At 41.8% G+C, this 14,122-nt stretch overlaps 1 protein-coding gene across 2 annotated transcripts; it reads right to left on the bottom strand.

Moving 5' to 3' along the window:
- Positions 1-708: 708 nt before the first annotated feature.
- On the bottom strand, positions 709-13,697 carry TMIGD1 (transmembrane and immunoglobulin domain containing 1). Of its 2 annotated transcripts, none has more exons than XM_045837143.1 (7): positions 13,649-13,697; positions 12,037-12,587; positions 10,176-10,454; positions 6,187-6,465; positions 2,181-2,284; positions 1,315-1,355; positions 709-825 (listed from the first exon to the last, which is right to left on the bottom strand). In XM_045837143.1, exons 2-7 carry the CDS (start codon positions 12,116-12,118, stop codon positions 822-824), a joined length of 789 nt encoding a protein of 262 aa, XP_045693099.1. In that variant the 5' UTR covers positions 12,119-12,587; positions 13,649-13,697; the 3' UTR covers positions 709-821. The 2 variants fall into 2 exon arrangements, with proteins under 2 accessions (XP_045693099.1, XP_045693098.1); XM_045837142.1 differs by having other exon boundaries at positions 1,271-1,355; positions 13,649-13,694.
- Positions 13,698-14,122: the final 425 nt, after the last annotated feature.

Raw genomic sequence — 14,122 nt, 5'->3', positions numbered from 1 at the left:
GTGGGAAAAAACTAAGACGGAATGAAAGCAGAGGAAGAGCTGCACTTTAACACTGAGGTATGTGAGAAGAGCACAGCCTGACTCATAACTGATACACAGTAGCTAGATCTACGCAGAGGACTGGGCAAGAATAAGCAAAGGGTGCTTATAAACAAACTCGCCAGCCAGCCCGTGCCCTGTGGGTCTCATCCTCCTCACTATAAAAAGTTCCCAAGTTTGTGACTGTGTCAGTCATGCAGAGAGAGAAAAATAAGGACATATGCTGAGTTTTTTACAATATGAAATTTCTTCCATTTAAAGGAGTATTTCATATTCTGAGATGACATCCTTCCTTTTTTAGCCCTAAAACATTCCTTTTCTAAAATGACAGTAGATGATAACTGATGTTTTGTATGGGCTTCCTGGGCAACTTAAAAAACTGATCACTCTATGTTGCCCCCCATTTTTTGTGTGCGGTGTTGCACTGATTTGTGAAACCCAAGTATCTGCTCACCTCCTACCTAGAGGAATATATTCTAAATGGTAAATAGTTATCTACCTTTTTGGAACAAATTTCAATTAACATACCCTTCAAGGAGAAGACTTAACAAAAATCTTACTTTTCATACTTAACAGCTTTCTCTACAAAAATGTTACACAAGCATATCAAATTAGTCATAACAACAACTGTTAAGTGCTTAATGAACCACTTCTTCTGACAATAACCTCTGACAATTTGACAGGAGCAAATTTAATAGTAGAAATAAATACAGAGGGGACTACATGAATCAGGGAGGTTCTGATGCGCAATTCTTGCTGTATTAGATGACACCTCAGCTTTCTCACCTGAAATGAAGCAAGAAATTAATTGTAATGATGATCATAACAATAAGAAAAAATTAAACTCATACTCTTGGAAAGAATGCCTTTAGATTTTTTTTTCCCACTGCCCACTTTGTGTATGCTGGAGCCATCAGACCCAGGGTGAGGAGTGTGGCCTCTGACTTTGTTGTGACAGGGCAGGTGGCTTCCCCTCAGGGTAGGGCCTCTCAGTCATTTACACTGTGGGGCAATAAAATGCAGGGGCAATAACAAGCATTAGCCAAAAACTGTTTAAAGAGGCAGAAGGCTTTAGACCAAAGATATTCTCAGTTCTAGGCATCCTTCCAACCTGTCTTCCTGCAAGTAGAGACAGATCCTCCTCCACCCTCCCTTCTCCTCTGAACCCCTTCACCTCCCAGCACCTCCCATTTCCTGTGGAGTTTGCTCGGGATGGGATGGACGGTGCTACCTGGCTGCTCACGGAAGATCATCTGCCCAGCCCAGGGTGCTTACAGAGCTGTGTCTCTTTGAGGACCATCACCCTTTATGCAGAACTAGAGGCAAACGAAACAAGGGCAATGAGTTTTCTGGCTTTTTTAAGGATAATGGATCACATTTGAATGCATCAAAGTGGCTCAAGGGGCAGGAAATGCAGAAGTCTGATAATCTCCTACCTAGAAAAATACACACCAGCGCAGAGGCAGCTAGAATATACAGCCACCTCTGCATTGGTCCAGGTCTTAGCCCTTTGGCCACATTAATTATTTTTATTAAATCTAGAGAAGATATATTAATAATTCTTAATTGAAAATGCTTCTAGGATTCTTAAATAGAGGCCTTCTGCCATATTGGCCTCCCTTTGGCATTGGATTAACTGGTGGAGTCAGATGCCTGGCATTAACCTATGCACATGCGTACTCTACATCATGCTAACCAGCAAGGTTAACTGTTGCAACCATTCATACTGCAGCCCACCGCAGCCAGGGCAGCTGTAAAGGTGAGCAGCAAGTGCCATCCTTTTCACGCAGATCCCTAAGTCTAGAGCAGATACTCCTCCCCGTCTTTATCTATTGTACCAAAGCTGCCATAGCAACAATGACGGGAAATTTAAAAGGAAGACAAATCAGGCCCAAATCCCCTACCCCGATCACCACAGCACATTTCATTCTAGTCTTGTCCACATGCACGTCTATTCTTTGTAAATCTTTACTGATAATACACAAACAAGTTTTATTCCCTTAAGCCACTTCCATTTTAGATCATGTGGCAGAGAGACTAGGTTGTCCAGGTTTGGCTCCTAACTCTAGTCACTTCTACAGCTACTTCTTGGCTTTTATTTAGATGACTTTTTACCAAAATAGCTTAGAATACTTAGATACCTTCATTATTCTTTCTCTTCTAGCAATCACTCCAAAGCACAAGGTTAGAAAGACCACCACACTTGCAGCAATAATGGGTTCTATTGGTACAGTTGCAGTTCTGTCTGTTGGAAATGTAAACACACAGAATGAGAACTTACATTTATATGCTTCTAATTTATGCACTTCTCATATGTCCCAGCCATGGTGCCTTGTGCTTGATGTTTATCATCCTCTTGATTAAATCCCCCCAACAATCCCAAAAGGCAGGTATTTTTATCCCCACTTTACAGGCAAGGAACCAGGGGCTTTGAGAGATTAGTTTATGTGTCCAAAGTTATAGAACTAGTCACTGGCAGAGACAGGTTATGAATCTATTTCTCTGTGGAAGGGTAAATTGTGGTAGTATGAATGAATAACTGCCCCAAAGCAGGTAGTCGGACCAGCTGATGCTTTCTTCATCCATATTTTCTTTGCCATGCAGAAAGCAGAAGTAGGCTGAAGTCAGTGGTTCTCTGGCCTTTTGAAAAGTCCAAAAGATATTAGAGGGTACCCCAGTGAGGAAGAGGGAGGAAAACTTTAAGAGCAAGAAGAGAAAAGGTGAAGAGCCCACTGGACGAAGGGGAGAGAGGTCTGTGGGCCTCAGGAACAGCGGGGACCCTTGTACAGTGAGGGCACCCCAAGCAGGTGACAAGACACTGTAGCAGGTGCCTCTGGGGAAGTAGGACTCTAAGCACCCGCCTTCCCAAGCTGGGCAGAGATTTCCATATATCCTTGAGTGACGTGGAGGAACAGAGAGGCCACTTCTAACTTGGACCAGGAAGAGGTCGGCAGCAGCCAGGACAGCCTGGCAGGGACGGCTCAGGCCCTGGCACTCTGAACACCAGGCAGGCTCAGAGCCATTTTGTTCGTCAGCCACCACGGGCACAGGTCCTCTGCCTGTGAGCTTCCCAGGGGCCTATGGGAACATTTGAAAACTAAAAATGAAAAAGGTGTATTGGCACCAAAATATTGAAAAATGGCAAAATTATTCAAAATTAATAAATGTTTAAACATCTATAAAATGTTATTTTGTGTCCACTATAACCCAACCCTTAAATAATGGTAATATTTAAACCTTAAGAACCACATGAATAATTTATTTATGATAAAATTAAAAACATATGCAAGTTATAAAAATCCTTTCAAAATTCGTGCAGCAGAAAAGTACATGTAACACTGTATACTTCATTTTACTATGTTTGATATGATCTGGGATGGAACTTTCAAAAGCAAGAGTGATTAAGGTCAACAAAGTTATTTTATTTTATTTTATTTTAAAGATTTTATTTATTTTTAGAGAAGGGAAGGGAGGTAGAAAGAGAGGAAGAGAAACATCAATGTGTGGTTGTTTCTCACATGTCCCCCACCGGGGACCCAGCCCACAACCCAGGTATGTGCCCTGACTGGGAATCTAAACAGCGACCCTTTGGTTCACAGGCCAGTGCTCAATCCAGTGAACTATACCAGCCAGGGCAACAAAGTTATTTTAAATGACCCTGCCTACGCGTCTAGAATCTGATGCCAGTCTAGGAGGGGAAGGAGGTCCAATCACAGTTAAGATACAATTTTAGGAATTTACAGTGTACTGTATATTGTGCAATTGAATTGGTGGAGAGATGTGGTCAACAAATATTTACTGAGTGAGTACTGTGTGGTAGGTGCTGGCCTCGGCCTTGCAAAAATAGGGCAGACATGGAAGGCTTCTGCCTTTTGGGAGCTCATATTCTTGTTGGGAAGACAGAGAGTAAACAAAGAAAAACTACAAACTGAGATGAGTATTATACAGAACACAGGGTCATGAGACAGTATAGGAGGAGTAAAAGGTGGAGTAAAAGGGAAGGGAGAGTCTTTAAATAAATCTAAGTTTAAAGCCCAAGCCCCAAGTGCCTGAAGATTATGAAATAGGTTTTATCCGCCCATAGTTGTATGGCACACTAACCAATTACCTTTTAACTGTTTTCTTCCCCATTGTTGTCTAGTTCCTGCTCAGGATAATTTTGGGAAGTAAATGGATTAAGCATCCTTTACTCTTACTCTTTAGTTGTTGTTAAAAATTGTTCTCACAAGGGTGTGGGGTGCATCAACCCTCTGGGGAAGCCACTAAATGGGCCTTCTTAGAAGCTCTGGCTTTGTAATTGCCAGCCCTGGGGCGCACCCAAGGGCCTGCACCTTACTGGGGTCCCCCTATACTTGCAGTGCCAAGCAGAGATGTCAAAATGAAGAGGAAGCAACAGTGGGACAATTAGGAAAAGGAATCAGAATTCAGTCACGAGTTGGAATATTTTTTACCACGCTGAATAAAATGAAGCCACGTGTGACAGCGTTCGCTCTGCAAACAAGCCGAAATAAACTGTCTGACCCGTTGGCTCACTTTGGATTCCAAGTTTCTGTGAAAAGTGACTTTGGCAAGTGTAACTGCATCTCTCCCCTTGTCCTGTTTTACTCTTATTTGTAACCAGACCTGGTATTTCCTCCCAAATTAACGTGGTAAGATGATCCCAACACATGAGCTAAAATCTTGTGCTTAAGAAAAAAGATCTGTGATGTCATTTTCAGCTTGCACGGCCTCATTTAGAAACTACCCCACTGAGCTGTGCAACCGAGAGAGGCTCCTGGCAAACTTGGCATTCAGGCTGATCACCAGCAGCAGAGTGCTTATGCTGCGGAGGCAGCCAACAACCAGGGAGGTAATAAAGCAGGAAGAAATAAGAAAAAACAGGTTGGTTTGGAAGAGCTCCACCCCGAACAGGATTCTGCCCACCTGAAAACCAATTTGTTAAGCTGGCATCCTGCTTATCATACAAGCTGTGTATTTCTTATGTGATATGGAGCAATTTTGATTCCTTCTTAACCCAGAGGGATGATAACAATCTCCCAGTCTCTGCTGGGTGGACTTTACAGCCAGTTGGAAGGGCATGGCCTGAGGCCCCACCAGCCATGCTTTCGTGGCTCTGGGGGAAGCAAATAGCCACAGGCCTCAGAATGGTGCCCTTTCCACTGACTCTATCCCTCTTAGCTTATTTGTGGGTTTGGTTTTTAAAGCAAGTAGGCCCTGGGCATACTGATACCGTTCTGCAGGGCCAATTACTGAACATGCCAGTAATCACAGCGTCGGGCAACAGCAGCTCTTCCTCCCCAGCAGCCACTCTGTTGGTGTCCCAGACCTCCCCCGAGTGGGAGGAATAAGAAGCCCTGTGGTCACACCAGCCCAACACTTCTCGCTGGGGTCCAGTTGGCTTCTTGGGAACTGGCAAGGAAGGCAATAAGTGGGCAAATGACAAAGTGAATAATGTTCTAACAAGATACAGAGCTGCAGCTTGTTTGGTTGCTCCTAGCATCCTGGCCCCAGGACCAGGAAATGTGTGTGTGAGCATTTTCTGCATCTGCTACAACAGGTATCTCCCCTTCCTCTCTTTGCATGAACAAGAACTACAAGGAGGGAAAATCACTCTATTATTGCAGAGGTGATAAACCTGGGTGGATGAAACATGAAGCCGAGAAAGAACTCTGCTCCCTTCCCCCGCCATTTGCCCCTACTCCCTCTTCTGATTGGCCCATGTGTTACAATTTCAGAGTTAGGAGTGATTTTAGAGATCCATGTTCTTATCTATTCTCCATGTGTTTCTGACTTCTCTTCTGTTTGTTATTAGGCTATGAACTCCAAAGTCCAGTTCTTACCAACCTTGTTGCCCAGGAGAATTCATGGAAATACTCATCCCTAAAAGCTTACCAGCATCATCTTCTCCCATGTAGTTCTAGAAAAGGACCTTTGCTCAAAAAGCAGTGTCCTGTATGGAATAGGCATTTGCCCTAAAAGGAACGACTAGAATCCTTAGTGGCAAACTACTTGAGTGGGATGATTCTCCATAGAAAATCCTGCCTACTAATCATAATTATCATCATCATTTTTTGTCATGAAAAATATTTACTGAGCATCTATTCTGAGTTTCACTCTGTGCCAGATATTATTTTAGAAGAGAGTTACCTTTGACAAGGAGGTGAAAGTCTTTGGTATTTCTTTGCAGAGATGAATGCGCAACACAGCTGTAAGTTCCATTGTCAGACTTCTTGACTTTAGAGATTGACAGTTGAAGGGACTCACTCGTCTGTTGGACTTGGTGATGGTCTTTCTCTAAGTTCAGGATGCTACCATTTTTGTACCACATCATTTGAGCCTGGGGGTTGGATTTCACATTGCAAACTATGTTCACACTACTGCCTTCCTCAACTGTCTGGACGTTTTTTCCACTTAGGAGAGGAGGAACTGCAAGATTCAAGCATTTAGATTCAATCAGCGAATAAGCAATAGTTTGCTGTCTGAGTTCAAGATCTGCTTTCAGTCTATCTCATGTAGTCATTCATTCATTTGACAAAAATTTATTGAGTGCCTTACTGTATGCCAAGCACTGGGCCAGGAATCAGGGCTGCCATCGTAAATAACACACATCCACTTCCAAACCTAGCAGCACTTTTAATGTGGCAGAGAAGACAAACCATGAAACAAATATACATAATAATGAATCTGTCTATATGTGTAATACTACCCAAGAGTATAAGCCTCGAGTCTCTCCTTGATGAGAATTAATATAATAAACCAACCTGCTAGTGTTGGATACAACAGTATAATATTAAGAGAGCAGGCCTTGAAGTTAGCCCTTATGCCATCTACATCACTTACCGTGATCTTGAGAAGTCACTTAACTGCTAAGTAACTGTTCAGTGTCCTCGTCTAAAAAGATGGGAGAACAGCTGCCTCATGGATTGCTGTGCCGATTAAATGAGAGAATGCCTGTAGAGAACTCCCCACAGTGCTGGGTAGCAGGATTATTGTGCTGGTGGTGGCAGTTTTACATGCTCTTCACACCCTCTATTTTCACATTTTGTTTAACTGCATTTGCCCCAGCCACATATTTACCAATGCATATTTGCATTTCCTCAGTAATCCTCTATAAATAATGTCCTCCTCTAGATAGTGTTCTAGTCACGGCAACTCTGGCATCTGTGGAAGGTGAGCGTGGCTCTCTGAGTCCCTGTCATCCCCCTGTGTGAGCGACTCCTTACTTCCTCCGTGATAAGAAAGGTTGTAGCCCCCCAGGTAGCAGGACACATTCATCTTCACCCCATTATTCCAACCCTCATTCCCGCCAGGCCTTTCCCACATCTAGAGGAGAAACGGCTGAGCTGACTCTCCCCTCTTCTGCACGCGCTTTGCATTTTTCTGGCCAAGGTGCAAAACAGTAATAAGATGCTTGAAAAGTGGGCTGTAGGGAAGAGGCAAAGGTGGAGAAGGAGGGGGAAAGGAGCTTGTATAATCTGCACGCTGAATAATTAGACCCTGAGTAGGCTCTGCTATTAATAACACTCAGGAGACTGACATTTTGTTGTTCTTTGGAATGAGCTTAAATTCCATATCTATATCCAACAAGAATGTTATATGGTATTCGGATATGCAGGAAGCTGCTAGAATATAGAAATTAATTGCCAAAGATACAAATTCCAGCAATTCTACCAGCCCTATTAGTTGTTTCTTTTAATTTAACAATTTAAAATTAATTTTAAGCTTATCAGCTATATGCAAGCATTCCCTTTTTTAAAAAATTATACATTTCAGATAAAGTTCAAATCTTCCTTGATGCTATCTTCATCATTTCCTGACTCCTTAGAGATAGTCACCATTATGTTTGATGTAAATCCTTGCATCTTTTAAAAAAAGATTTACTTATTTATTTTTAGAGAGAGGTGAAGAGAGGAGAAAGAGAGAAAGAGAAACATCAATGTGTGGTTGCCTCTTGTGCTCCCCCTACCGGGGACCTGGCCCACAACCCCAGCATGTGCCCTGACTGGGAATCAAACTGGCAACTCTTTGGTTCAAAAGCTGATACTTAATCCACTGAGCCACACCAGCCAGGGCTCCTTGCATCTCTTTTCAAAACATAGTTTTTATACATAAAATATGTCCATAGGAAATGTATTGTTTTAGGAGGGTAAGAAGAGTTTACTATAGACTTCATTCTCTCAACGACTTGAATGTTTTTGAGATATATCCACATTGAATCACAGTTCTAGCTCATTGCTTTTAGAGTGCTATAGTATAATAGATGACTCTTTAATCATTTTATGTTGATGGAAATTAGGTTGTTTTCATTTTTTAGATGCTAAACAATGCTTCAGTAAATATGCTAACATATGCCTCTGTGCACATGCACACGTTTCTCCACCACAAGTAGAAATGCTGGGTCTCGTAGAGCAGGCACATTTTAAATTTTGACAGATATTGCCAAAGAGGTGGTCTTAGTGTGTACTTTCAGCAACAATGTATGAAAGAATCTGTCTCTGCACACATTCCCCAAAATAGCATGTTAGCATTTATTAGTATTATTTATAATAATAACAACACTTGCTCAGGACTGCGCATGCTATTCTTGCCCCTTTTTAGTACCTCATTTTGATTTGTTGATTGATGAGTTTCTATAGGTTTGTCACTATGAATCACTGACCAGTTGTGTTTTCCATATGTGCTTAGCAACAATATTTACGAGGTGGTTATAAAGATGATTTTGAATGTGGATTCAGGCTGGAAACTGAAAATCATTTCTAAAGCCATTGACCACATTGGCTTTTCTGCCATGTCCCCCTTCAGAAGATATAATGGGCAGGGCACGAGATGAGGAACCGGGCGCCTGTGTCCTGTTCCCAGGCTGGCCGTGATAGTTCAGGCCCTCAGTCCGAGCCCGTTTCCGCATCGTCACGTTGTAGGGATTACAAGACCTCCAAGGGCACCTAGCAGTTTTAGATTCTATCCAAGTACACATGAGGAAGCTCGCTTTTTAAAAAAACCACGTTTTGTTAATTCATAGAAAATAAAAAAACGAAACTCCTATTCCCAGCAATGAGCAGATGATTCACTCTGGAAACTCAAGCTGCAGGCTGCCGGCACTTCCCAGAGCTGATTCCTCAGCATTTTCTCCTCCCTTTTATCTCAGGAGCAATGGCAGCGACTTTTCACAGAGAAGCCTGCTGAACCTGAGTCCAGAACCCTTTCTACCAAATCATACCACATCACCACCCTAACCCACATCACCCCTCATCCCACCTTCCACACCACCCTCACATAGAACCAGCTTTCCATCCAAACCAACCATGATCACCGACATAGAATCACTTGTGGGATTCCTGATGCCAGAGAATTCCACCAGTGGGTTATCAGTTCCTGCCACCCAGCCATCAAAGAGCTTCATGTTTTGAGGTTTTAAATATAAACAGCCAATACATTTATGAAAAGGTGAGCACCCTCATTTTTAATTTAGGAAATTAAAATAAAATATCGTATTGGACTGGCAAATTTCAAACTCAGTGCTCATGATGGTGTGGGGAAATAGGCACTCTGACACTTTGTTGTGGGAGCATAAATATCACAATTTTCCCTGGCTGGTGTGGCTCAGTGGATTGAGCACCAGCCTGCGAACCAAAGGGTGGCTGGTTTGATTCCCAGTCAGAACACATGCCTGGGTTGCAGGCCAGGTCCCTAGCAGGGGACATGTGAGAGGCAACCATTGATGTTTCTCTCCCTCTCTTTCTCCCACCCTTCCCCTCTGTCTAAAAAATAAAATCTTTTTTTAAAAAAATCTCTGAAATCTGAAATAAACTTCTTTTAGAAAAGAAATATATAAATAGCAAAATTTGGCAATATAAAGCAAATGTTAAAATGCACATACTCTTTAATTTTTTTATCTTCATCCAAGGACATTTTTGCATTGCTGAGACTGAGAGAGCGGGAGGGGTAAACATCAATTGGTTGCCTCCCATGCACACCGCCAGGGATCCAACCTGCAACCTTTTTAGTGCAGGAACCAACACTCCAACCAACTGAGCCACACCCGCCAGGGCTGCACATACTCTTTAGACCGAGATTCAACTACCACTTAATGTAGTGCAGATAACAGAGTGACCAGCAATTTCTTTCCCCTTACTCACAAGTGACATTCAGCACCACTGAGACTGACACAGACTGATCCCTCTGCAGTTTGCAGGTAAAGGTGACTCCATTGTCATTTTCACTGATGGAAGACACACAGACAGCGCTGGAATTGATTTTGTTTTCGTCCTTCAGATCCACTGACCCCTGTTCTCGGTACCAGAGAAGCCCTTCGTCTCCAGTGCGGTTTTGAACATCACATCTCAGAGACTCTTCTGCGCCCAACTTAGTGTTCAGAACAAAGTTCTCGGTTCTACCGTTCACAGTTAAAACGGAACCTGGGAGTGCAGAAAGAAACTATTTAAGATAGAGTGAACATCTAAATGGCTATAAGTGTTACATCAGTACAATGAAATACTTCTCAATAAATTGAAATAGTCGTATCAGTCTATATGATTTTACAAGGAAAAAGATCCATAATGTGTTATTGACAAAAAAAAAAAAGAAAGCTTAAAATGATGGTTACCACACTTGGCTGCAAATTGGAATCCCCTGGAGATCTTTAAAAAATGACTGAGGCCTTGCTGCCACCCCCAGACATTGTACCAACTGATAGGAGTGCCATCTGGGCGCCGGGTTTTTTAAAAGCTCCAGATGGTTCTCACATGCAGTGAAGTTTGAGAACCACTGGGTTAGAAAATAATATGTTCAGACTTACTCCATTTATACTCACACACACATTTATGTGGAAAAGGGAAAAATTCTATCTATATGTATGAAATAGGATTGATAGAAATAGAGAAAAAAATGGAGAGATACTTACCAGACTTAATTCATTTACTTCAAGGGGTTGGATGTAGCAAAGTAAGGGGATGGGAGTGGGAAAATACAAAGGAAAAAGGATTATAGTAAAATGGAACAATATTTAAGATATAACATCAGATGAATAGGCAGAATGTAAATTACATCTCTAATAACTATGCTAAATATATAAAAATTGCATATGGGCAAAAGCTGATTTGAAAATATTTCTGATTAGATGGTAGAACTTGGTCTTCCATTTCTGATGTTTTAATATTGTTTTGGTAATGTAGTGAAGTAAAAAGATACTTAAACAGCTGTGGTTTGTGGGATAGAAAAGTTGTGGCAGGAATGATCATGATATATAGCACTTTATTTTCATCTCTCATTTTAAAAAATTCATTTATTGTATAGCAACAAATCCAAATTGCAATTTTAACTTTCCTGGTTCAGAAGCAAGTAACAAAAAGTAAAACATGACTGGCAAAACCAGAAACTCGCCCCTTCCATAATATTTGTTAATATATTTTGTTAACACATTAACTTTTCCTTTAAAAGCTCAAATTACTGAAAAAAAAAAAAACAATGAGATTGCTGCCTAGTGTTTTTTTTTTTTTTTGATCTGGGAGAATATACACCTAACATTGAATCACTGTGTTTGGATGATGGGATTTGGAGGAATTTTCACTTTTCTTTATTCATTTATATATTTCCTAACTTATTTTACAATGACTATGTATTGTTTTTAAAATGAAGGGGAAAACTACTTCCAGACTGGGGTGGGGAGCAAACGCAGGAAAGATTTTCCTGTAAGTGGTATGTTCAAGTAAACAGCAGAAGGTTATTTTGAATATTATTAGTAATAAAATCCATTAAAATGTAGGAAAATTCTGGCTGTGGCTCTGGAGAGGACAGAATACTTTGCCCTGCTTATAATATCAGAACCATCCAAATATTTTCCATTTAATTTTTTATGGTGTTATCTGACTCCTGTACTCTGAACCACACCAACCATGTAGTCGTTCCAACTTGGATTTTGCATTTTTCCAACACCCACAGATGACTTTTAATCTGAAATTTTTCTTTACTTAAAGAGGCAAAAAAAGAATATGAACTTACTTGTCACTTCACGTGGCAGAAACACAAGCACTAAGAGGAGAAATCTGCACACTCCCTTCCGGCCACTGCTCTGCCGTGCCATCCTGACCGAACTTAAGTCGGATCTGCTGAGGGGTGAGAGTGCTGTTGCTCCCGTCCTTTGGCTGTACTGAGTTTATGAGCCTTCGTCTTGTCTATTAAGCACTTAAAATGAAGTCCCAGGTGAGTCATCCCAGTTACAATGGTACTATTTCTAGTTTTTAAACAGTCCTGTTCGGACTACTGAGTCCAAAGTACTTGCAGTATTAAACCATTTTTGAGACAACAGCAACAACATCACAAAGACATAGGCCGTAAGTTACCGGGCAGCTAGAGGGCAGCCCTGGGGAAGGTAAAACCAGCTTTCCCCAGGGAAGCTGAGAACGTCATCTTCACAGAGGAAACTCGTTTCATTCTCAGACGGTCCCCACTGAACAACGTAAAGCTTGTTTTGAAAGCCTCTTTTTGGTCATTTTTGTAAAGTTGCTCTCTGCTAATAGAGAGTTTTTGAGACGATTCCAAATGATTTGTACCTTAAAAAAGATTCAATTGCAAAATCACCTCTCGTCTTAAACTATGTTAATTTCTGCTTCCCCCCATCCCTCCGCTGCTCCCCCCCATAATACTCCTGCCCCTTCACCTAGGGCAGACTAAAAATAAAAAATAATAAAGGCCTCTTTTTCTTCTGTGCTTTGCTGTTGCCATCCCTCTCCCTAAGATGTTCTCCACTTCCATCTAGGAAAAACAGGTATTTATTACTTCCTTTGAAGAGAACCACTATGAATATAGTAGAAACACACATAGAATGCTTTCTGTGCAACAGACACCATGCCAAACACTCTATGTACGCTACTTAAATCTCAGTTAAGCCTCTACCAACCCTCATGAAGTCATTTCTAAAGGTTTGGAGATATTATATAATTTGCCCAAGATCCCAAAGACAGTCAATGTCAGGGCCAGGATTGGGAACCAGGTCTCCAAGGCCATGCTCTTACCCACCCTACCGCCTAGGTCAATAATACTCTCTTCCTTTAACAAGCTGCTGTTACTCCCTTCCAGTCTCTGGCCACTCCACAGACCTTAGCAACTTGGAGTTTTGTCCCCTTAACACGAATATTAACCTTCAGGAGCTGGAACATGCCCATGGCCTTGCTGGGCAGCACTACTTCTCCCCATCCCAGGCCTGTCCCGGCAGGAACAAGCTTTGTTCCCACCAGGCTCATTCTTTCTTGTTGGCGAGCCTGCATCAATCTTTCAATAAGAAGCAATTAGTGCTAATACTGATTCTTTCGTAATTTCCCAATTTGGTAAAAAATATTTCTATGACATTATGTGGCATTATAACAGCAATGATTTCAGACTCTGGTCACCCGTAGAGTTTTCTCAGACACTGCCCACTGCAGGTGTGCAACAGAAACTGAGAGCATAAGCTTCTTGGCAGACCGCACGCTACCTTCTTAAGGAGGAAGACTGATTTCCCCACTTCCCTTCCCCCTGCTGGGACAGCAGCTTTTCAAAATGAGTTTCCCTCACTTGGCATATTTATAGTTTCCGTGACTCTCTACTTTCTGTACAAAACAGTCTTACCACTTACCTGCTGAGCTTTGAAAAGCTGACTTCCTTGGCCAATTGTTCCGTTGTCTGAGAACCATGCATCCCTTCCCTGTTACCATCTTTATAATACTTGAATTTGAACGCTTTATGACAGTAGGGTCAAGTAAATAATTAAATTGGGTTCAAAGTCTGCTTCTCTTTATGGGTTCTTAGGGAAGACAGTAATTAGGAAAGACATCTTCTTACGATCTAAGTGCCTGTGTACACCTAAATTACTGGGTGGGGACAGATACTATTAACAAGGATGTAAGTGCTCCAAAAAAACCCTGACGTTGTACAAGAATGTATAGCTCACCTCACTGAACACTGTCCTGCTTAAGTTAGATGGCTGGGCTTCAACCATCTGGCAGCCTGAGGACTGTGATGGGGCAAATCTGAGGAGAGGTTGGATTTTCACAGAGGCCAAAACACTGGAAGACTTCACACAACCTAAACAATGCTGCACAACTATCAC

Source organism: Phyllostomus hastatus, unplaced genomic scaffold, assembly GCF_019186645.2.
Source record: "Phyllostomus hastatus isolate PE091 unplaced genomic scaffold, TTU_PhHast_1.1 phas_contig_210, whole genome shotgun sequence".
Classification (NCBI taxonomy): Eukaryota; Metazoa; Chordata; class Mammalia; order Chiroptera; family Phyllostomidae; genus Phyllostomus; species Phyllostomus hastatus.
Note: the sequence above shows the minus strand (reverse complement) of the source record. Positions and strands in the feature narration are given on the sequence as shown.